General features: G+C 36.8%; 2 protein-coding genes across 2 annotated transcripts; one reads left to right on the top strand and one right to left on the bottom strand.

The window, feature by feature from the left end:
* Nucleotides 1-1,587: 1,587 nt before the first annotated feature.
* On the top strand, nucleotides 1,588-7,275 carry LOC105202877. Its single transcript, XM_011171564.3, has 3 exons — nucleotides 1,588-1,891; nucleotides 2,100-3,039; nucleotides 5,254-7,275. Exons 1-3 carry the CDS (start codon nucleotides 1,772-1,774, stop codon nucleotides 6,432-6,434), a joined length of 2,241 nt encoding a protein of 746 aa, XP_011169866.1. The 5' UTR covers nucleotides 1,588-1,771; the 3' UTR covers nucleotides 6,435-7,275.
* Nucleotides 7,276-18,483: 11,208 nt separating this feature from the next.
* LOC105202879 (putative nuclease HARBI1) lies at nucleotides 18,484-20,628 on the bottom strand. The gene is made up of 4 exons (XM_026141030.2): nucleotides 20,202-20,628; nucleotides 19,581-20,051; nucleotides 19,279-19,439; nucleotides 18,484-19,070 (listed from the first exon to the last, which is right to left on the bottom strand). The coding sequence occupies exons 1-3, from the start codon at nucleotides 20,452-20,454 to the stop codon at nucleotides 19,378-19,380; spliced, it is 786 nt and encodes a 261-aa protein (XP_025996815.1). The 5' UTR covers nucleotides 20,455-20,628; the 3' UTR covers nucleotides 18,484-19,070; nucleotides 19,279-19,377.
* Nucleotides 20,629-23,741: the final 3,113 nt, after the last annotated feature.

The raw sequence follows: 23,741 nt of genomic DNA, 5'->3' as shown, positions 1-23,741 counted from the left end.
GTGTGCAACATAGTATTGTTAAGAAACATAAATATTTATATCAATAGATGAAATAGGTCCATATATGAAGAAACCTCGATCTACAGTCCAATAAACAAACAATATTTTTTAATTGTTTTTTTAATAAAAATTTTTTTATATTTAATTTAATTAATGTATTATATTGATATATATTTTCTAATTGCATCTTATTTAAACAAATAACAGAAAAGTTATTCCAGATGCTATTCTGTATTTGCAAAATTAGTAAAAAAACTATATTTTATGTTTGTTTATATAAATATTGTGCTTTAATTATACATATTTCATTTTTTCGATAACGTATATTGACCTGATCTACCAATTATATACACATATCAGCATAAAGTGTTCACAGGTCATCATGAGGAATCAGTTCGCAGCGATCACGGAGGTCAATCAACGTTCATCGGAGTCGCGACTTGGATGGGTGACTGCTTGGAAATTTCCGAAAAAATATTCCCGAGATTCTTTTTTTGCAAAAAATGTTTTTTAAAATGTTACACAAATATTGTTTTGTTTATTGGAATTATGTAATGTAATAATATTTATGTGAATATTTTGGAAAAATGGTATGTTTCAATGCAATATTTCAAAAAGCGGACATCTTAATATTGCTGCAATCTTCCAACAATGTTGCAGCAATGTTTCGCAATCAAAATGCAATATTACAATGTTTCAATGAAATCATTCTGCAATGTTCCTGCAATCTCTCTGTGCTGTATGACTTATGTGTATGGCTAAATTGTTGTATTTTATGTTTATAACAACAGTGTTTACTGCAACAGTGATTTGTGTTAAAGATAATAAATTTCAAGTATTTTTACATTTTTATATTTATTTTTTTTAACAACATCTACATTTTAAGTAGAGTCCTATATAAAGAGAGAAGCGACATCAAACTCCCACCACAACCTTCAGTATCCTATTGAGTCCTCCATCGCCATTTTGGGTCCGCTTTAACGTCATCAAACACCATTCGTATCATTCTGCAAACAGCTGTGGTCACAATATGGCTGATCGCTTAGCCAATCAAGTATCAATCATTTTACCAATCAGAGCTTCGGACATCAATGTCGCTTCTCTCTTTATATAGGACTCTAATTTTAAGTACGTGTGACTACGTATGATTGTTTCGTATTTAAATTGCGCAGATATATTTGAACCCAAATTTCATTGACTCATTACATCGAGCTACGTCTCTTACCGCGCATTGAGCCGCCGACGATGCGCGTTGTTTCACCTTAGGCTTGTTTTCTATTCCTGCACCAGACTGCACTGGAACGTTCCTTCTTGCTTTCACTAACTTACAAATATATATCTATTTCATTTTAAGTGCACACTAATTTAGGGAGTTCAGGAACAGAAAACAAACAGCTTGTTTTTTACATCATGAACTCCCTGAATTAGTATCTATTTTGAAAGTTAGTGAAAACAAGCCGTTTGTTTTCTGTTCCTGAACTCTCTAAATAAGTGTACACTTAAAATGAAATAGATAGATGTTTCAAAGTTAGCGAAAGCAAGAAGGAATGTTCCAGTGCAGTCTAGTGCAGGAATAGAAAACAAGCCTCATGTAAGCCTCTTTCCATCCATAGCTGCGTTCAGATTCTTCACCAGGGTGCACACAGGCATCATTCCGTCCTTATTTAACATTCGGTAAACAACAAAGATAAAACGATATCTGGGTGCACCCTGGTGGGGAATATAAACGCACCCCACATGCTCCACTCCAACCTGAAATTGACGGTGCGCGATGGAAACAGAAGAACTTTGTAGCGTTAATATTTTTCCATTAGTGACGGGTCCGTTCGCAACACAATGGTCACCTGATAATCAGATCTCGATAATTACGGAGAAAGGCGTTCACGTGTTCGTAAGTTACGATTTTGTAAAAATCTATTTTGATATTGCATTTATATCAAAAAGTATATCGAACAATAAATAATTTTACAATTTAACACAATTTTCAAGTTTTATTCATTTATTCTACATCGTTATATTTTTAATATTTTCATATACGTAAAACTGGTTAAGTAAAATTTTGTAACCTAACCTAACCTCGATATGATACTATTTTACAGGAATTGATACCTTCGCCTATGTCGTCGAATCCAGCTTTCAAATTTGCTCGTTCTTTCATATATTCTTCCGACACCTTGCCAGCATGTACATTTATAGATGAGGCAGGCTCCTTGATATGGAATCTGAAGCGCGAAGAGATTTACTCGCTACTCATGGATGATATTGTTACACCAAAATTAGATGGAGTAATCGATAAGTCTCCCAGGATAGTGAAGGCAGCGTGGTCGCCCAAAAATTTGATCTCTCCTAGTCAATGTGTATTAGCGATATTAAACTCAGCAGGTGCGGTTGATCTGCTGCATAAAGTTTCTAACAACTGGTATTCTATATGTGATGTTTCATCTCTTCGGCTGAAGATAGTACAAGAGGAAATCAAGTCTAGTCTCAATAAAAGTAATTTTAATAAGAAATTTAGTGATCAGAGTACAAAGATAGTTGAGAATATAAGAAAATTACAGGCTTGCTCGATTACATGGAGCAAACTTTACAAACTAGGAGAAACTTCTTTTGTGTATCTTTCTGTAGCCTACTGTAGCGGTGACATATTAATTTGGAAGATTCCCCGAATATCAAATTTTACAGAAAGCTTGCAGCCTGTGTTTGTTGGTATAATATATATGAACAGTACATCGAAAGTTAATATATCACATTGGATCACTGTTGATGTAAATGAACATCTGATTATTGTTGGATATTCTGATGGTAGAATATGTGGAATAAAATTTACAGATAGTGATAATAATCTACAAATAACATTGATGGAAAAATATACCAATACTGATCATATAGCAATTAATTATTTGTACATAATTTCCCAAGATAAATCAGATGTAAAGATTCTTGCTGCTAAAGGTTCTTTCATTTTATTGCTATGTATAAGTTTGATGGGAGAACTGAAAAGTATGCGACAGTTGCATGTACCAGGATTTACTATTACAGGTAAGATTCTTTTGAGTATGTACTGTAATGTGATTACAAAAGGCTTTTTCCATTTTGATGCATAGAAACGGCTATTTTTATGAACTAACTGGCAAATCAATTTCATATATGTATCTTCAAGGCTTCCGGCACCTCAGCCAAGAACTCCGCGTTGACAGTAATGACATTCCGTCGCGAACAAAATTTAGAACCCAATAGGTGTGAAACAGATTGATGATGAAATGTTGTTGTGCATGTCATTTTGTTATGTGTTTTATTTTGAAAATATGATTTGTCTCATATTTATCAAATTCGTAAAAATTTTTTGAATTTTATACATAAAAGCACATTTATCACTCCTTTCAATAGCTATCCATGTGTTTTCCTATCCGAATAGGCTTCTCTTTATGTGCTTTTTACAAGTGTTTATTGACTTAGATGGACAAAGGATAGCCGAGACCAATTTTTACAAGTGTTTTAAAACGATTTCGTTATTCTGTTTATCCAAATCTTTATTTAAAAATGTCACGTCAGAAACTTTTATGTATGATTTTTTGCTTATGATGTCACGACTTCAATATGGCCGCTGTGAGTAGAGAAAAGCCTTAATAGAATTGCGACGAATATTAAGCGAGTTGCACCGAATATTTGGCAATTATTCGATATTCTTTATCTTTTTTTCGATCATTCTTCGATGTTTTTATCTATGTCGAATATTTGCTAAACATTCAGCTATTTGGTTCATGACGAATATTCGGTATTCGTCAAGTGCCGAATATTACTATTTGTTGCATCTTTTTTATTTCCTATTTTTACTTTTAAAATTATTATTATTTTTAAATTGCTGAATAGTAAGATATCGAATAGTTGTCGAATAATCGTTGCAACTCTGATCTTTAAGAATGTATAAAATAAAAATTGATAAAAATACTAATTTATTTAAAAGATATCTAATAATGAAGATACTTTCGAAAAAAACTGCCAACACAATATTTCAGAAATTATTAGACTAATGTATTTCTACTTCAGCATATATCTTTAGTATATGTCTACACAGTATATGTCTACACAAGACATGAACATTGAATTTTACGAAAAAATTGATAAGTTGACGTAAGTTCAAAATTAACATCACATATTTTCGTAAAAAAATTACAGCGAAAAAATGCTTGTTTGTAAATTTTTAAAACTTACACACACAACACACGCGCGCGCGCACGTTCTTAAGGTATTACTCGCAATTTTTTCCAAAGCGCCTTTATAATTTCATGTCTTAAACATATTAATATTTTTTAACAATTTATTTTACACATTATTGAAAATACACAAGGCTTAGCAAAGTACATCATTAAAGTATTTGAAATGCAGTATACAAAGTACTTGCAATTTTAGTATTTGAATTACAAAATACTTTTAATCTTTCGATTTGAAATATAAAATACAAAGTACTTCCAAATATTTTATTTGAAATATAAAATACTTTTTAATTGGATCTTGTAATTAAAATAACATATAATGTTAGATTTTCTCAACAAAGCTAAGTGTTACAATATTGCGTGGAAATTTGGAACTGGTTTTTAATCTGCTAAGCGAAAGAAATTTAAAATGTACTTGTTAGTTATAAATTGAATTTAATAGGAAAAAAAATCAGAATTTAATCAAGATTTTTATATTAATTAGTAAAGACCGAACTACTGATAAGTGTAGATAAAACCAGAGCAAATTAATTGATTTGTTTCAATTATTTTTTATAAATGTTTGAATGTTTCGAGTCACATCGCGTGTCATAGAAAGTCAATAAAAAATCAATAAAAGTTGTTTGTTCACTCAAATAACGAAATCGTACAAATTTGTTGTAAACAAATACTTTAATGATATATTTTGCTTGGTAAAATATATCACTAAAGTATTTGAAAAAGAAAATATAGTATTTAAATTACAAAATACATTTATATGCTCCGCTGAAATACAAAATACAAATTGTATTTTAAAGACTGTATTTGAAATACATGTATTTCAAATATTCCCAACTCTGCAGACACATAGAATAAACATACAAAATTTGAAATCGATCTGTTGTGTAGTTTTTTCAAGTAAAAATTTCTAAATGCCTTGTTTTTGTCAAAAGGAGAAAGGCTTTTTAAATTTTACAAATATATTCCATGTTATACGCTTTTTAATTAATTTTTAAAATATATTACGGTATATTATTTATCGTTACATATATTGTTTTAGGTGTAGTTCCTATTGTTGCACAACAATTCTTGATCACGACACAGGACAGTCATATTTTTGTTATTGATACACAATCAAATGATTTAATTAATATCAATATTGAAAATCATTTGCCACAGACACGCGTTCAATATTTAGGACTCGCTCATTCACTGAATAAAGTAATATTTGTAAATATAACTAGTCCAAATACGGTATATGATCATTTGGTAACGAGAGAACCAAGTATAATGCATATATTTACGTTAAGAGGTACAGCAACATGTAATCCATTATCTATTATTAATAATAGTACAAATCTCAGAAGTGTTTGGGATTGTATGGAAATCCTCAGATTAAAAGCTGTCAAGGCACAGGATCCGTGTACGATACTTTGCCCAATTCCAAACAAACTTGAATCGCTGTCACTTTACGAATTGCAAATATCAATGTGGATGACAGTAATGATGAACGTGTGCACGACAAAGAAACCAATGCTGAATATAGATCATATAAGAGAATGTAAGATAACGGAAGCACTTCCATTTATTTTTTTACATTCCGCTTGTACGTATCTCGAAAATTCGGCGAAGAAGTGTACACTGTCGGAAGATCAGACGTTTGCTGTGTTTTTGTTAAGACAGTATTTGGAGATATACCAAGGTAGAAAGTATGCACTAGTAGACGAAGATGCACAAAACAAAGACGTAAATCGACGTATTCGAGAAATATTAAACATGATTACATCCTTTCCAAATAAAATTGAGAAATGCAACATGTGTGGTGAAGCTATAGACGGTACGTGGCACGTCAGAACATGTCCGCGGGGTCACAAGTTACCAAGATGTTGCACAACATTATTGCAAATAACATTACTGGAGTATCGTGTCTGTCCGATATGCGGCCAAATCTTTCACCCGTGCTTAGAAGATATGTACGAGGAACCACAGTGTCAGTTTTGTGACGTACCTATTTTACGCAACTCGTATGATTTTGACGCAGAAGACTTGAAATTGTACGGACGAAATTTGTCATTACCGCGAATTGCCGAAATCACAGAATCGACGAGAGATACGGAATTGGAAGATCTATCAGACAAACAAAAACGAAGTAAATGGGATACTTCACATACGTATTCTGTAATTGTGAATGATGATGTCGATGAATCTGGTAAAATTACAGAAAAATGGATAGAATTTTAATTATGATATTAGACATTAATTTAACTTTCCAACTACACACGTAGGTCTGAAATGTTTTCAACAAAATAACATCTATTCGTAACTGTAAAACAAGCAAATTTGTTTGATTCGCCTCTCTAAGAAAAAATAGATAGTAAAAAGGACTTGAATTTTCAGACTCACTACAAAAGATCAATATATTAGTGAATACAGTACGTAGAATGGCACGGATGTGTTAGATATATAATGACTTTTCTATAAGTATAAATTTTACTAATTATGAAAAATTGTAATTAAAATATTTCATTTTAAGATTTTTATAAATCTTCGCTTTCCTATTTAATTGTTGCCAAAAAAATTTAATTACCGGATGACGGACAAAGTTCGTTACTTGTTTAAAAGTACATTAAAAACAGAATATTCAATAAATGATTATTAAAATATATATGAAATCTTCAATTAAAATATTGATAAATATTCGAGGGTGTAACCACTCTTGAATTCTGATGTACAACCTATTAGAAGTCCGTTAAATTCCCTGAAGTCCATTGAATTCCTTGAAACCTGATGAAGTCCAGTATAATCTGATGAATTCCATGTGTTATGTCATGAATTTTTGGCTTTTATAACAAATTTTTGAATTTTTGGTTGAAGACAGTTACTAATTGTTTCGTATCGTATATAGGTTTAATATATTTTTTTACGTGGAACGTATAAATATTAACACATTTTCTTTTTTAAACTTTTTGTAAAAATTATCATTAGTACATCCTTTTAACTCATGATTCTTTTTCTCTTTCCACTACACACATGAGTTCATCATGTTAGATACTATTTTTTGTATCTTAAAGTATTAAAAAAATCTACAAAAATTATGAAATATTTACGAAGGGGTAATTACTCAGAAAATAGGTGTACACTGGACTGCGAACTTCATCGGACTTTGTTGGAATTCATTATGATTGCTAAGAGATCTCTCTACAAAAGTCTCAAAAATCTAGCATTGTGCAGTCTCTAGCAACTCGTGATTTTGACCAAGAATTCGTTACAACAGCCAAAAACTCATGGTATAACACATGGAATTCATCGGATTTCAAGGAATTCAACGAACTTTTAACGGGTTATGCACCAGAATTCAAGAGTGATCACCCTTTTGGATTTTTATGTTTGAAATTATAATAAAAAATACTAGCAATATAATAATATAATAAAAAATACTAAAGTAAATATGCTATAAAGTGTGTTAAATAAAAGTAAAGTTATTTACACTAACAAAGCCTTCTCGCTCAAATCGACACTCTCTTGGATAGTAGCTTAAAATTCTACTGCTTAACGTACAACGTCCCAATGTTAAACTTTAATTGCAATTTTCTTAGAAAGTAAGGCCTATTTACGCTAACCCTTTTATACTTTTACAAGGAGATACTTTCAATTGCGAAATACGAAATCAGATGAGCCTTATAGCGTTTTTCACTGCGAGAACTGGGGGTCGATCATGAAACTTTTTCCCTAAGGCGGAAACGTGAAAAGTGGAAAATTTCTCCATTAACTTCAATGGTAAAGATTTTCACTTTTCACATTTCCACCCAAGGGAAAAAGTTTCATGATTGACCCCCTGGCTGGTGGGCACTGAGTGCGCACTCGCCACGGGCAACGTGTTTCACTAAACGTTTCGGTGCACACGAATCCGGTGCGCGCTGTTTCACTGAGAAGCCTAGTGCCGAATTTTTGCGCTTTTGTGCAAGATTTCGGCACGCACGAGCTCTCAGGGGGCCTATTCTCGAAAAATATCATACGAAAATACTAGGAAACTCTATAATATATATGTAACGTATACTATCCGTTTGTTTTCTGTTCCTGAACTCCCTGAATTAGTGTGCACTTAAAATGAAATAGATATATATTTGAAAGTTAGTGAAAGCAAGAAGAAACGTTCCAGTGCAGTTTAGTGCAGGAATAGAAAACAAGCCCTATATTTTGTATATTTTTGTATACGTTATTTTTCAAGAATACGGTCTCAGTAGTGCGATTCTCTAACTCATTATGTTGTCGTTATGTGTTCATAACGACAAAAAGCTGCGTTGCGCGGCTTTTCTATCATGTATAATATCTGCGCAACGACACTATAACGATACTCGAATTGTCATAAGTATTGTTCGTTTTGTCTCTCGGGAGCTGCTCGGAGTCACTCCGAACGAACCCAGCGACTTGATAGTGTTCTTTTAAACGGAAGTGATACAGAGGGCAATCGGGGTGAAAACTTGGTTCTGTTTTGTTACCTGCCGTTAGAGCAGTTGAGATCCATTCAGTGTACGTATTACGCATTTGTTCGGAATCGATTCCGATCGGAATTATTCCGTTTTCCCCTAAATTTCTATTGTGTTTTCTAGGGAAAACGGAATAATTCCGATCGGAATCGATTCCGAACAAATGCATAATACGTGCCCTGGTCCACTCAGAGTTTCTCTGTAATGCTCCACCGCGAAACGACAGTTCAAGTCGTTTCCATTCGGGTTATACAATAAACAACCGCGCGTTTTGAAATATATAAACGTTTATTGCCGTGGCGAAAATGATAGCGTAAAGCAAGCGGGAGTGTAAATTGGGTCATCGGAACGTAAATAAAGCGTATGAAAAGTGCAGGATTTAGTAAGTTAATACATTTTTTAAACTAAATTAAGTTAAAGTTATGGTTTATATATAAAATTAATTCAGTTAGCGTTAAAAGTTACATAAACAAAAAACTAACTAGTTAACAGTTACGTTAAGAGTAAATTAACTTGAGTTAAATTTGAAATTAATTTTAAACAACATTATTCATATTAAATTACAAAATTATAATTTGTATAATAAATTCAAAAATAATTAGTTAAAGTTAAAAATTAAATTATTAAAAATTAATTAAATTAATTAAATTAAGTTAATAACTTTTAACTTTATTAATTAATGTTTAATTCTTTAACTAGTTACTACCCAACCCTGGAAAAGTGTGAGGAAAGCATAACAGAAGTGTATAAAGCGTAGATTGGGACATCAAAGTGTTAGACGCAGTTAGATGCTTGTGACGCAGTTTGACGTTTACACGACGATTCTTCGAGAAGCTTTTTATTTTCGCCAGGGTGCACGAAAATGCAAAACCAAATAGGTGGACATGATCAGGGAGAAGAGTTTATTGACTTGAACAACGTAAATGGTTTTGTATATTTAGTTGTTAATTTAACTTGAAATAACCTAAAATATAGTATTAAACTAGAATAAATATGACTTTCTAGTAAAAAAAAATCCGTTAGAAAATAATGATAGATTCCGTAATAGCGAGGATAGAAACGCATAGTAAAACAAACGGATAGAATGTACTAAAATGCTACGTTCTATCGATTTCTGACTGTTTTATTATACGTTTTTTGCCTGCGATTATGGAATATACTTTTATTTTTAATGGAATTTTTACCAGTTGTTTTCTTTTTAATCTTGTAAAATGTGTAAAATAATTCTTTTATGTATATTTATGTTTCAGTTAATATATTATGAATGTAATAAAAAAGTAAAACATGATGCAATCATTTCTCACAATTGCTTCAAAGACGTAGAAAACGTATATTTTTCAGGAGGATACGTAACGAAGACAGGTATATGCATGTTTATCTATTTTTTGATATAATACTTAGTGCCCATTAAAATTAATAAAAATTATAATACGTATTATGACGCTGAAACTCTAAATGTAGTACTCAACTCGTATACTGTTGTTCATTACATTGTTGTAAGCTTAAAGAAACTTTTGTAATTTACATTTATTAGATATATCTGTAAAGTCATTAAAAAATTTTTAAGTTTTTTAAAGCTTATGACAAAAGTTACAAATTTTTTACCTACATATATGTATTACACTAAACTGATTAGTTTTTTTGTTTTATCACATATAGCAATGCTCCATGACAATAGTGCTTCTCAGACTGTAGCTGAAAGTGAAAATGAAAATGATGACAATCTAGCTGATGAGAATGAAGACAATGATATTAATTTCTCTTTAAAGTCTGTACTCTGGAACAGCAAAGCGGTTAAATGCCTATTAGATCTTTATCCTAAATATAAAAATCTGTTTGATAAGCGCAAAATTATTTAAAAAAAAATGATGTATGCACGCATTAACAAAGAAATGTGTAAATACGGATACACATTTACAAGCATGCAAATTGAAAATAAAATGAAAGCGTTTGAAAAAGCATACAAAAAAAAGTACTGAATAAAGGGTCTAAGAAAAGTGGAAGAGGACGAATGTGCCTTGAATTTGAAAAGTATGTTCATACATATGTATATACATATATAAATATTTATTGCAATTTTATATTAATTTTATATGTAATATATATTATTGGGTATTATTATTCTAATAATTATTTTATAGCGAACTGACTGATATTTTTGGAAAAGTCCATTCTATAGTTCCTCCGGTATTAATGGGAACGAATTGTCATATTATAAACAATGCCGTACCAATAAACAATACTCTAACAAATTTAGAAGCGACAGAGCCAATAGAACCAGAAGCACTGAAAAACATCCAACATGAAACCACATTAACTGAAGATGTTCCATCATTTCAGCTACAAAATGCCCGCGCAATAAACGATATAGGCAGAGGAGAATGCCAAGAGGAAAATGACAAAGAAAATAAGTAAGAATGCTAATATTAAACATAAAATAAAAATACTTTTTTGTTAATTAAATAATCTATTAAGTAAACTGATTTAATACCATATTTCAGTAATAATAATAGACACCGGTCGAAAAAGAAATTGAAAAAACAAAAAGAGAGTCTGCTAAAAATATACGTGAAAGAAGAGAAAAAGAGAAAGCTGCCCGACAACATAGTAGTAGTAGTAGTAGGTACTTTAGTCCTTGCGGAGTACATTGCGGACTTCCGCTCCGCTTACATAGTTTCAACCTTTTTATTCATTGCTTCTTTTACAACGCACGAGAGAGAGAGAGAAAAATCACTCATCCATCCACACCTCCATACTCATTCTTTGGATCTTCGTTTCCGCCGCTTACTTCCACCCTTTCCTCTCTTCCTTCTACACTCTCATTCATACCCAGCCACCCTCCTCCCTCCCGCATCTCCTCCAATTTTCTCATCCAAACTTCTCCCTCCCCCCTCTCACCTAAAACCTCTCCTACTATCTCCTGCCATCCCTTCTCCGTCCCCCAATCCGTGCATTCCTCCCATATATGCTCCCATGTTTCCTCTCCCCATCCACATACGAGGTGTGTTCAAAAAGTATCGCGAATTTTGTGTTTTTTCAAAAATTATTTATTTATTCATGAATATCTATTTTATCCCCTTCAAAGTAATCCCCATGAGATATTATACACTTGTGCCAACGGTTTTTCCAATCTTCGAAGCACTTCAAAAAATCATTTTTTTTTATCTTGTTCAGCTCCTCCTTCGATGCCGTCTTTATCTCGTCAAGCGTAGCGTAACATCGTCCTTTCATGGGCCTCTTCAGTTTAGGGAACAAGAAAAAGTCACAGGGGGCCAGATCTGGGGAATACGGTGGCTGCGGCATCATTAGTGTGTTGTTTTTGGCCAAAAAGTCGCGCACAAGCAACGATGTGTGAGCCGGGGCGTTATCGTGGTGCAAAAGCCAATTTTTGTTCTTCCACAAATCCGGGCGTTTCTGGCGGATTGCTTCGCGCAAATTGCGCATAACTTGCAGGTAATATTCCTTATTGACCGTTCTACCCTGTGGCAAGAACTCATGATGCACCACGCCCCTGCAATCGAAGAAAACTGTCAGCAAAACTTTCACATTCGACCGAACTTGGCGCGCTTTTTTCGGTCTTGGTTCGTGCGGCAGCTTCCATTGAGATGATTGAGCTTTGGTTTCCACGTCATAACCATAAACCCACGATTCGTCACCAGTTATGACCCTCTGGAGCAAATTTGGGTCGTCGCGGACAGAGTCCAACATCTCATTAGCAATGTTCATGCGATGCTGTTTTTGGTCGCAATTGAGCAATTTTGGTACGAATTTCGCGGCGACCCGTCTCATGCCCAAATCATTGATAAAAATCGAATGGCACGAGCCAATCGATATGTTTAGGTCCTCAGCAACTTCTCTAACGGTGATTCGACGATTGGCCAATATCATTTTCTCCACTTCATTAATTTTTTCGTCTGTTGTTGAAGTGCTCGGGCGTCCGGCACGCTCTTCGTCGTTCACATCTTCTCGGCCTTCTGAGAACATTTTGTACCACCAATAAACGTTGCTTCGGTCCAAGGTAGCTTCTCCGTATGCCACAGTCAACATTCGGAATGCATCCGCGCACTTAATTTCGTTTTTCACATAAAATTTGATACAGGTTCTTTGATCCATTTTTTTGAATAGGTAAAAATCGAAGACGATCCAAAACACGTGCAAGCAAAGCAGCTGTCAACAATTAAGTGAACATTCAAAATGGCCGAGCTTGTCGGCATAAGTGAGAGACATGAGTACCAACATAACGCCACAAAAAGATCGAAATTCGAATATACGTAACCCGCGAAAATTCAAAATTCGCGATACTTTTTGAACACACCTCGTATCCTACACTTTCTTTTCTCTTTCTCTTCCCAGTATCTACCTCCTCTCATACCATCTCCTAACCTAAACCTAAACCTCGCAATCCTTTTCCATCTTTCCTCTTTCCAATCCCTCTTCAAGTACTCCGGCACTCCCTTTCCCTTCACTCTGCTGTACCATCTGTTGAACTTCGAGCTCCTAATTTTTTCCCACCTTTCCTCTTCCTGCCGCCTCCTCTCTCTTGCCGCCACTTCTTCCCCCCTTAACCCTCCCTCTTCTCTCAACTTTTCTATCTCCTTGATGTTCCAGCTCTTTTCTTCATAGAAACTTCTTCTTTCTTCCTCCCATTTTCCCATCACCTTTCCCTCCTTCGCTCTACCTCTTATCTCCTCCCAACACAACCTTGCTAACTCCCCCCCTCCTTCTCCCAGTTTCTTTTCATAACTCCATGCCCTCATTCCTGCCCTTCCCCTTAATTTTTCCCTCTGCATCTCCTCCCTTACCATGTACCCCGGTGTGTACCTTCCCACCCCTATTACCCATTTCAAGTACCTGTCCTGTATCCTCTCTACCTTTTCCCTTTCTTTCCACCCCCAAATTTCTGCCCCATAGCTAACCACCGTCCATACCAGCCTATCGAATAACCACATCCTTCTAGCCCAGTTCTTTCCAAATTTCCTTTTCCCTATTCCCCATACTTCTCTCATCACCACCGCTCCTTTTTTGACTCTCTCCTCTATATGTTCTTTCTGTCCCCCATTTGCCATCATCATGTAGCCCAAATATTTATACCTTTTCACTTCCTCTATTTCATTTCCTTTCCATTTCCATATTATCTTTTTCTGTCTCCCACCCCCTCTTCTACACCTCAACACTTTTGTCTTCTCCACATTTACTTCTAATCTTTTCTGTTCTACATATTCTTCTAATGTTTTTATTAACCCTTTCATCCCTGCTTCATCCTCTGCCATCACCGCCACATCATCCGTGTACGCTAGGGAATAAATTTTTCTTCCTTTCACCTTTACTCCCCCCCATCCCCCCTTCTCCAATTCCTCATCCAAATCCGCTAGTAGTAGTGTGAACATGCATGGGCTCAACGGACATCCCTGTCTCACTCCTCTATTTGTCCAAAAGTTTCCCCCCCTCTCTTTCCCCCACCCTTATTCTACTTATTGTTTCCTCCAAAACTTCCTCACACCTCACCACCAGACTCTCTCTCACTCCTTTCCTCCTCATTGTCTATACCAGTATCTCCCTATCCACCGAGTCAAACGCTGCTTTCATATCCACGAACATAACTACTATTTTGCCTTTTGCTTCCGCTATTTTCTTATTTATTAAATAATTTAATACGTATATGTGATCTATCGTTCCTACCCCTCTCCTAAACCCCGTTTGATTCGGTGGTAATATCCCTTTATTTTCTATTTCTTCCCTCAATCTCTCCGCCAAAACCGCCGCGTACACTTTATACGCCGTTTGCGTAAGCGTAACCCCCCTATAGTCTTCTACCTTTTCCCCCTCCCCCTTTTTCACTATCGGTACCACTATCCCTTCTCTCCAATCTTCCGGCCATCCCTCTCCCTTCCACACTCTATTACATATCTCCCACAGCCATTCCCTTATTTCTTTTCCCCCATATTTTCATACTTCATTCGTAATCTCATCCCCTCCTGCCGCTTTTCCGTCCCTCAATCTCCTTATCGCCCTACCAATTTCCTCTCTACTAATCTCTTCTTCCTTCTCTACCCCTCTCCCCATTACCTCCCCTCTTATCCTCCACTCTACTCCCCCCAGCACCCCTCTAAAGTGTTTTTCCCACTCCCCCATTTCAATCCCTTCCCTGACTCTCTTTCTCTTCCTCCTTCCTTTATTCACTACCTTCCACACGTCCTTTTCGGATCTTATTCCTTCTATATCCCTCTCCCATCTTTCCCTCTCCTTTTTCTTCTTCTCACAATGTTCCCTGTACCTCTTTCTCATTTCTTTATATTTTTTCCCTTCTCCCCCTCTCTTCCTCCACCATTTTAATTCCTCCATAACCTCTCTTTTTCTATCCCTACATTCCTCATCCCACCATCCTCTCCGTTCCTTCTTCTCTTCCTTCTCTACTCTCTCTAATGCCACTTCTACTTTTCTTTTCATTTTCCTTCAAACCTCCCCTACCCCCTCACCATCACTATCCCCCTTCCCAAGGTATTCCTCAAATTTCTTTTTTCCCTTCTCCGTCCAAACCCCCCTTCTTCCTCTCCCTTTCCTTTTCCCGGTCCTCTCCTCCGGCCTCCTCCCTCCACCCATACCGTTATCGGCTGATGATCGGAGTCTACCCAATCCTCCACCTTCATCTTTTCCACCTTCCTTCTTGTCTCCTCATTCCCGATCACATAATCTATTACGGTCCCTCCCTTCCCTCCTGTATACGTCCATTCCCCCTCCTCATCCCCCTTTACGCTTCCATTCAATATTGACCATCCCAATTCTCCTATATAACCACATAGCTTTTTTCCCTCTCTATTCATCTTTTCATCCTTCGAGCTCCTCTTTCCTTGTTCTGCCCCTCCCTCATCTATTCTTCCCCCCTCTCTCCCCGTCCTAGCATTGAAATCCCCTCCTATTAACACCCTCACCCCTTCCTCTCTGTCCTCCATCCACTCTCTCAGCCTTCCCATTTTTCCCTCCAAATCTCTATTTACATATACTCCTATTAGTCTCCACCACTCTCCCCCTAAATTTACTTTTACTGCTTGTAATCCCTCCTCTTTTCTTTCCTTATCATCCTTTTCTCTCCCTATCCCCTCCCTTATCCCCACAATCATTCCTCTCATTGCCCTCCCTTTCTTACTCTTCCTTGCCGCCTCTTGCACTTCCCACACGTATCCTTTTGGCAGCCATTTTCGAACTCTTTCCCATCCCTTCTTCTGTAACCAAGTCTCACTCAGGAACATCACATCCCATTCTTTTAGTCTCTCCCTGAAATCCTTCTCTTTATTTTCCATGCCTGCCACATTCCAAAAGCCTATTTTATACTTTTTGCCATCCTCTTTTTTCTTATTCCTCCTCTTTTTCCTATGCTTCTCATTTTCTATATTTCCTTCTATTTCTCCCTCTCCCTCCATCCACCTCCCTACTAAAAATCCTCTTTCTCTTTTTCCACTCCTCTACCCTTCTCCATCCCCCCCTTCCATTCTCTTACTTCTTTTCCGTGCCATTCCCTCAACTCATCCTTAATCTTATCCCATACCCATAATTTCTCCTCAATCCATATTTTCATATAACCTACTCTTACTTTCCTACCTTCCCTCCTTATTCTTTCCGCTTCCTTCCTTATCCACCACTCTATCCTTCTCTCCTTTTCTGTCAGGTCATCCACTATCCACTCCCTTCTTTCCCTCAGCTTTGCTTTTCATTTCATCACTTCAATTTTCTCCCCTACACTCGCTAATCTCCCATACCATTTCCCTTCCTTCCTTATCTTTTTTCCCTATATTCCTTATCCCTTCCACTCTCGTTGTCGCCCCCGTTGCCCCCACTATCTCTTCTATCTCTTTTCTTAACCCCTCTATTCCTTTCTCCTTTGCTTTCACTCCTTTTACTATTATATTTCTCTTCCTTTCTTCCCTTCTCCTCTTTTCCCCCTCTAACTCTATTCTCTTCATCCTTTCTTCTAATTCCTTCATCTCTCCCTTTCTCCCTCTCTCCATCTGCTTTACCCCTTCCTCTTCCTTCCTTTCCTCATCCCCTTCCTCTTTCTCCTCCCTCCCCCTACCTTTCTCTATCTCTTCCACTCTTTTCTCTAAGCTGTCTAATCTTTTCCTCATTTCTTCCATCTATTCCCTCATCGCTGCTTTCCCCTCCTTTACCTCTCTTAATTCCGCTTTAATTTCCTTAAAACCCTCCCTTACTTCCCTTAATATTTCACTCAACCCCCCTTCTTCTTGCCTTTCCAGCTGTTTTTCCGACTGCTTTTCTAGCTGTTTTTCCGGCGATCTCACTACCTTTATACTTTTCTTAAAGATATCTGCCTGTAATGCATCTATCTCCTTCCTTTTCTCTCCTCTCTTAAACGCCTCTATCAGCGATAGACTATATGCTCTATCCCTCATCCCCTCTGCTTTGCTCGGTCTCCCCACCCTCCTCTTCTCTTCCCCTGTCCCCTCCTCTACTTCCCTTTCTCTCTCCATCTCGTCTTTCCTCTAACCTGCCTACTTCCTATTCACGAGTTTATTTACTTGCAGTCGGGTTGTAAAAGAAAAACAAAAAAAAAATTTCTTTTAAGTAATCTATATACATATATATATATATTTTTTTGTAGAAATATATTTACTAGAAAATATGACTCTTTTATATTTAAGATGATCACTTTTACTCTAATAAAAAAAAAACAATTTAAACAAGTTTTATAATATTTTAGCTTATTTTTATAATTATTATACCGCTGTAGCAAATGCAAAAATATAAAATCATATATTAAGATAACACATCGTTCAATAAGTCCCGAGACTAACCCAGAGATAACGCTAGTAGTACCAAGCTGGCCACGTTTCCCTAGAATGCGAACCTTCACATGAAACGTGTACAAATTTCACGTCGATCGGACCACAAACAGCTGAGTTATTGAGGTTAGAGCAAAGTCACTTTGTAATTTGTAAACGGCTTCCAATGGCCTACCCGAACGTTCCGCATCGTTTGTGTCCGTACGACCACGTTTAAACTCAGCATACCAACGACAAATCGTTGATTTAGATGGAATTTACCCATTAAAAAACAATGCTTTATCAACACGCGAAACTAAATTTTTTTCCATTTTTCAAACAAATTACAAAGTGACTTTGCTCTAACCTCAATAACTCAGCTGTTTGTGGTCCGATCGACGTGAAATTTGTACACGTTTCATGTGAAGGTTCGCATTCTAGGGAAACGTGGCCAGCTTGGTACTACTAGCGTTATCTCTGGGTTAGTCTCGGGACTTATTGAACGATGTGTTATTAAATCGGTTACTCAAACGTTACTCTAATTCAAAATTTCCCGCTACTGCACTTACTCTCTCCTGCTCTGCTTCTCACTTCTACCGCCCGATGTCGCTACCCTCCTTCTTTTCTGCTTTCTCTCTACACTCTAAACCTGCTCTCCCGTTTAACCTCCAAATCCCGTCCCAACCCTACTATCCCTCCTGTCTCCCTATTCTCTTCCCCCGGCCCTTCCCCCGGCATTCACCCTCTACCACCAACCCCTTCCCTTTCCCTTCACCTCCTCGCACTCTACCACGTCTCACCCTATCCCCTAATACCTGTTTATCACTCGCACTCTCCACACACACACGTCAGTCACTCTCGCTACCGGAAACGGAAGTCCAGCTGCCCGACAACATGAGTACTTGAAACTCAAGCGCCTGGAACTGCAATTGAAAGCCAAAAAAATACAAGGCTAAGTACAATATAGACATCGATGTTGATGAGAGTGATGAGTAATATTTACAAAGTATTTTATAAAGTTTGTTTATGTTTTTTTATTGATAGTTGTTTTGGCTCGTTTTTATATATTTTTTTTTATTAACGGTTTAAGATTGTCAAAGGCAAAATGCAATTTATAATTTTTATTTTATTTTATTATTTTTTTAAATTTTTTTACGCTTTTAGTGAGCAGTTGTGCATTTGGATGCACCCAACGTTGTTCCTATTTTGAGAAAGACTGAAACGTACGTTGTCTTTTATTATCAAATTTTTTATTTAAATATAATAATAAGCAATGAAGTATGTACAAAGTACTATGCTGTGATAATGCTTTATTATAAGATATAATAAAAGTTTTACAAAATTAATGTTATGTGTTATTTATTTGTAAAGATTAATGTTGAAATAAATAATCGCGCAATTCATTCCTTAATGCAAATCCATTAGGTAAATCATCATTATTTGGATATTTTTCGTTGTTCACATTCTCTTCATTATTGACAATCTCATCAGCTGGCTCTAACTCGAACAAATCAAGATCATCTGTACTACACATATTGTGCAATACACAACATGCATATATAACTTTTATCCTCCTTTTTGTAGTTTTCAATTTGGTGTGGTAGAGGAACCGAAACCTTTAATGTATATAATATTATAAAATTAAATCATTTATATAATTGTACATTTGAAAAGTGTACATACTATTGTATGTACACTTTTTAAATGTACATCTATTGGTTACATTAATAAGTTACGAATAAGAAAATACAATAATGAAATACAACACAATATATATATATGATTATGCAGCTATAATGCAAGTTTGTTTGGATAGATCCTTACCGTTGCTTCAAAATGGCAATCGTATGTTCAACCCGTACACGACATGATGATAATTTGGCATTAAATGAAGTTTCAGCAGCAGTCAAGTGGCCATTGTCTTTATTTTAGTGTCATTAATGTTGGAAGGCACGGGTATGCACTGTCCCCCAAAAGCCATCCATCTGTAATATTTTATATATACAGAAATATTGTAAAAGTATAGAATATGTGGAAGTAATAGTAAACATTTTAAAAATAAAATTTATTAGAACTTTTAGTTTATTCTATTAGGGAAAAATAATCTAAAATTATACAGTGCATACGTAATTCTGGATCAAGAAGTTTTTCAATAAGTGGTGAATTTCTAAAAACTCTTGCATCGTGTACCGATCCCGGAAATCCAATGAAAACGTCTATAATTTTTCGCTCATAGTTACAAACTATTTGCATTTGTATAGAGAAAAAATCTTTTCTATTATAGTAACTTTCAGCACTTTCTTTTGGTCTATCAATGCGGATGTGAGTTCCATCGATACACCCAATTATATTCGGAAAATTCTTCACATTTTGAAAATATGTTTTAGTTATCTCCCTCTCTTCTTCATTAGGCCAACGAATATGTTGTGGTGCAATATCGACCAAGTAATCAGACACTCTTGTAATAATGTCAAAGAGTGCACTCAGTGACAGATCAAAGCGGTCTGCACAGTCTCTGTATGATGACACTTCATGACCAACGAACCACAAGAATGTATATATATGCTTCTTAGGAGATATAGGATCTCGGCCAAAATCTAAGAAAAAAATCGTGTAAAATTTATTATAAATATAAATCCGCCATTTTCGAATTACATATTGCGTATTCTCATCTATTTTGGTCATCTTATAATTTTTCGAAAAAAAACTATGATCAAAAATAATATAATAATAATTATTATATTTACCGTTTAAAATAGACGTATAATGTACTGATTGAGAAAACTGCAAAATAAGTTGATTAACAACATCTCTTCTTAATCTAAAATGCTTTATAAATTCTTTTTCACTGTATTCAGAAATAACAGTTTCATAATTTTCTATGCAATGCCTATTATTGTTTTCATTTTCAAAAGATGAAGAAGAGTCGAAAAACATTTCCTGGCCAATAGATGACATTTCCGATGAATCAGATGATGATGATGAGGACGAAGAACTCATGATCAATTTATAAACAAAACATATGTCGAAGTAAAATGAAATCAAGGAATGTCACATAACAGGATGCACAGCCCTGATGAAAATTTTTCTCAATTTTTCTCTCTTTTATACAAAACGGAACATTTTTCAGAAATACTCAGAAAATTTACATATCATCTCAGAATTTTTTATATACATGTAAATTTTGAAATTTCTTATCCTATAATTAAAAAAAAACTTTTAACTCTGGGACTTTATAACATTTTATCAAAAATTATAAAATAAAAGCTTTAGAAAAATTTTAGGATATTTTATAATTAGTATATATGAAAAGTTCTGAGAAAAGATAAACTTTCTAGTATTTCTAAAAAATGTTCTAATTTGTGTAAAAAGTTTAAGAAAGTTATATAATTATACAAATATTCTGAAAAATTATATAAAAAATTCTGAAAAAAATTTTCACCGGGATTATATTCAGTCAGATTAGGTTATACTATCGTGTTCTTTTTACAGCCGTCCGAATGGACCCGAGTTCACTTCAGAGTCGTTCAGAGCAATATCAATCTCCATTTCCTGTTCTACGATCCATTTCCGAAATTTCTCTATCTTAACCCAAACATACCCAGGTCTATTCAGATTTGCTCTGAACTAGACCCGGGACAGACAAAACGAACAATACTATAAGTTAGAGAAAATCCCAGCATAGAGACGGTGCCAGTTCAGTGCAATATGGCTGCGCGGGATGCACGATTAGCAACTGCATTGCTAGATTTGCTTTCTTCATCGTCGTCTAGCAGTAATGAAAAAGAATTATTAGAAAATCCGCGGAAAATTCCGAAAATCGAAAATTTTTTTTCAGATGGTGCATAACCTAACCTAACCTTTTTTTTTTTTTTTTTTTTTTATAGTTGGGAAACGCCTTTATGGGTCCCCGGTCCTGTGGGGACAGGAACCGGGGTATGTGAGACTCGTCGACCTGACTAGCCGACATACTCACTAAAACCCAACTTTTTCCGGCGTCTGGGCTCGGGACGGATCGCGGGATCGAACTGAGCATGCACCGCGATCCATCCTAGCCCAAACGGGTCCCCGCCCGAAGGCAGGAACCCCCCTCCGGAGTTAGCGGCCAGAACTCGACCGAAGTCGAGCCCCAGCCGCCCGAACCGGGACGCCGGGAGTGCGTCGGGCCCCCTTGGGAGAGGGCCCTAGGTACGCACTCCCGCGCCCCAAGCCCCGAGGCGGGTCAGCCGGGCAACTACCCCGCCGCTGATTCCGCCCGAGGCGTACCTCCTCAACGGTGGGGAGGGTGGGACCCTCTGTTCGGTCTAGCCGGCGCTGTGAGGGTCCCCCCTTCCCACCGTTCCTTCTCGGCTCGGCTCAAACCCCCGTAGGGGGAGCCATCAGCCGCGCCGGTGGGCCCTCCCGGCGACGACGCGCATGACGCCGCCACCGAGAGGGCCCCCCAGCGAACCCCGGGAGGGCAGGAAAAGAGCGGCGGAGCCAGCCCTGTTCCCACCCCCGTCCCTCCCATTAACGGTGGAGAGGGCAGGGCCCCCCGTCCGGTCTAGCCGGCGCAGTGAGGGTCCCCCCTCTCCACCGTGCCTCCACACACACACGTCACCTCCCACGACGTCAGTCTAAGGGGGAGGAGGAGGCCCCTGCTGCTGGTGTTGCTGCAGGTACCTTCTGCGCCTCCCCCCCCTTCTTCTCCTCCTCTCCGGCGGCGCGTCGGGATCCTCCTCCCGTGCCCGCTCCGCCGCCTCCTTCTGCGACATGACAGCGTCGCAGAAGGAGGCTACCGCCGCCCAATCGTCCGCACTGGCGAGCATCCGTCCCACCATAGTAGGGAGGTCGAGGCCGACCCCTATTCTGTTGGCGAGGGCACGGCGCTCAGCGGCCCAAGCAGGGCATATCTCAAGAGTATGTTGCGCCGTGTCCCTCGCCTCTGGGCAGTGATGGCACTTGGTGGTGGCCTCCCGCCCAACCTTCTCGTGCAGGTACTCTCCGAAACAACCATGCCCGGAGAGCACCTGCGTCGTGTGGAACGAGAGACCTCCGTGCCTCCTGCCCACCCATTCCATCAGAACCGGGCCAACGGCCCCGACCACCCTCAGGCCTGCCCTTGCGTGGGGCAGGCGAACCTAACCTAACCTAACCTAACGAATAAAGATGTAAGTACATTTGTTTTCATTGTTTCTGCAGATTATATTGTATTAAGGCGCAAGTTCACGCAGCGAATAAAAGCTGGCGTTTTACCCCCTCTCCATCAATTTGGCGAATCTAGCGAATAAACGCTCAAAGTTCGACACAGTTCAACTTTTAGCGACTAAACGCTGGCGTTTAACCCTTCTCCACCAATTTTCATCAATTTGGCAAATTCAGAGGATAAACGCTCAAAGTTCGACACAGTCCAACTTTTAGCAAAACAACGCTGAAATTTAAATATTATATTCCAAATTAATTACCTTCCAAAAGTGAATATATAAGAAAAAAATTATGACTGAAAGGTTAAATCAATCGACATCATCTGAAAATACAAACGAAGTTAATATATATTATATACATATAGTATGCATACTTTTAGGCTAGGTTTTTTTTGTTTTTTATTTATGTTAGCTTTATTTGTTATATTATGTTAATAACTGTGTTTTTTATATTGTAGGAAATTCTGTTATACTTCTGTTATACCCTCATATACTTGTGGTGTGTGCAAAACAATTGTTTGTACCATACAAGAAAGTGAAAAAATATATCGGCACTCTTGTATGGAGGGATGAATGTTACATAGATAAAATTTCATATTATTTTTATCCTAAAAACGGTAAATACATTAGTAACAATTTCGGCCCGATGCAAAAAAGAAACTGTGCTCATTACGATTTACAAAAATCGGAGCTACCCAAAACTTTTTTTTTATATCTATTTCTTTTTCTTTTTTTAACAAATACATTGCAGCAATTGCAGCAGTTATACATCGTCTTCTAATTTCAACTATAACCGCCACTGTGCGTTTATAATATTTTACATACTCGATATATTGATTATAATATTCCAACTCCATTTTTGCGGTTATATCAGATTATGTACTTAGCATTTGTCGCTTTTAACGCTGCTTTGCGTTACGGTGGAGTTGGGTGGAGTAAGGGTAAAACGCCAGCTTTTATTCGCTACATGAAAAGGATAGAGGCGATAGCGTTTAGCTTTTTAACGCTGCTTTGCGTTGCGATTGAGTGGGGGTAAAATGCCAGCTTTTACTCGCTGCGTGAAATTGCACCTTTACACGTGAAGCAATGATATATATATATATA

The sequence above is a fragment of the Solenopsis invicta genome, chromosome 10 (assembly GCF_016802725.1).
Source record: "Solenopsis invicta isolate M01_SB chromosome 10, UNIL_Sinv_3.0, whole genome shotgun sequence".
Lineage (NCBI taxonomy): Eukaryota > Metazoa > Arthropoda > Insecta > Hymenoptera > Formicidae > Solenopsis > Solenopsis invicta.
The sequence above is the reverse complement of the archived record's forward strand: the minus strand, read 5'-3'. Positions and strand labels throughout refer to the sequence as shown.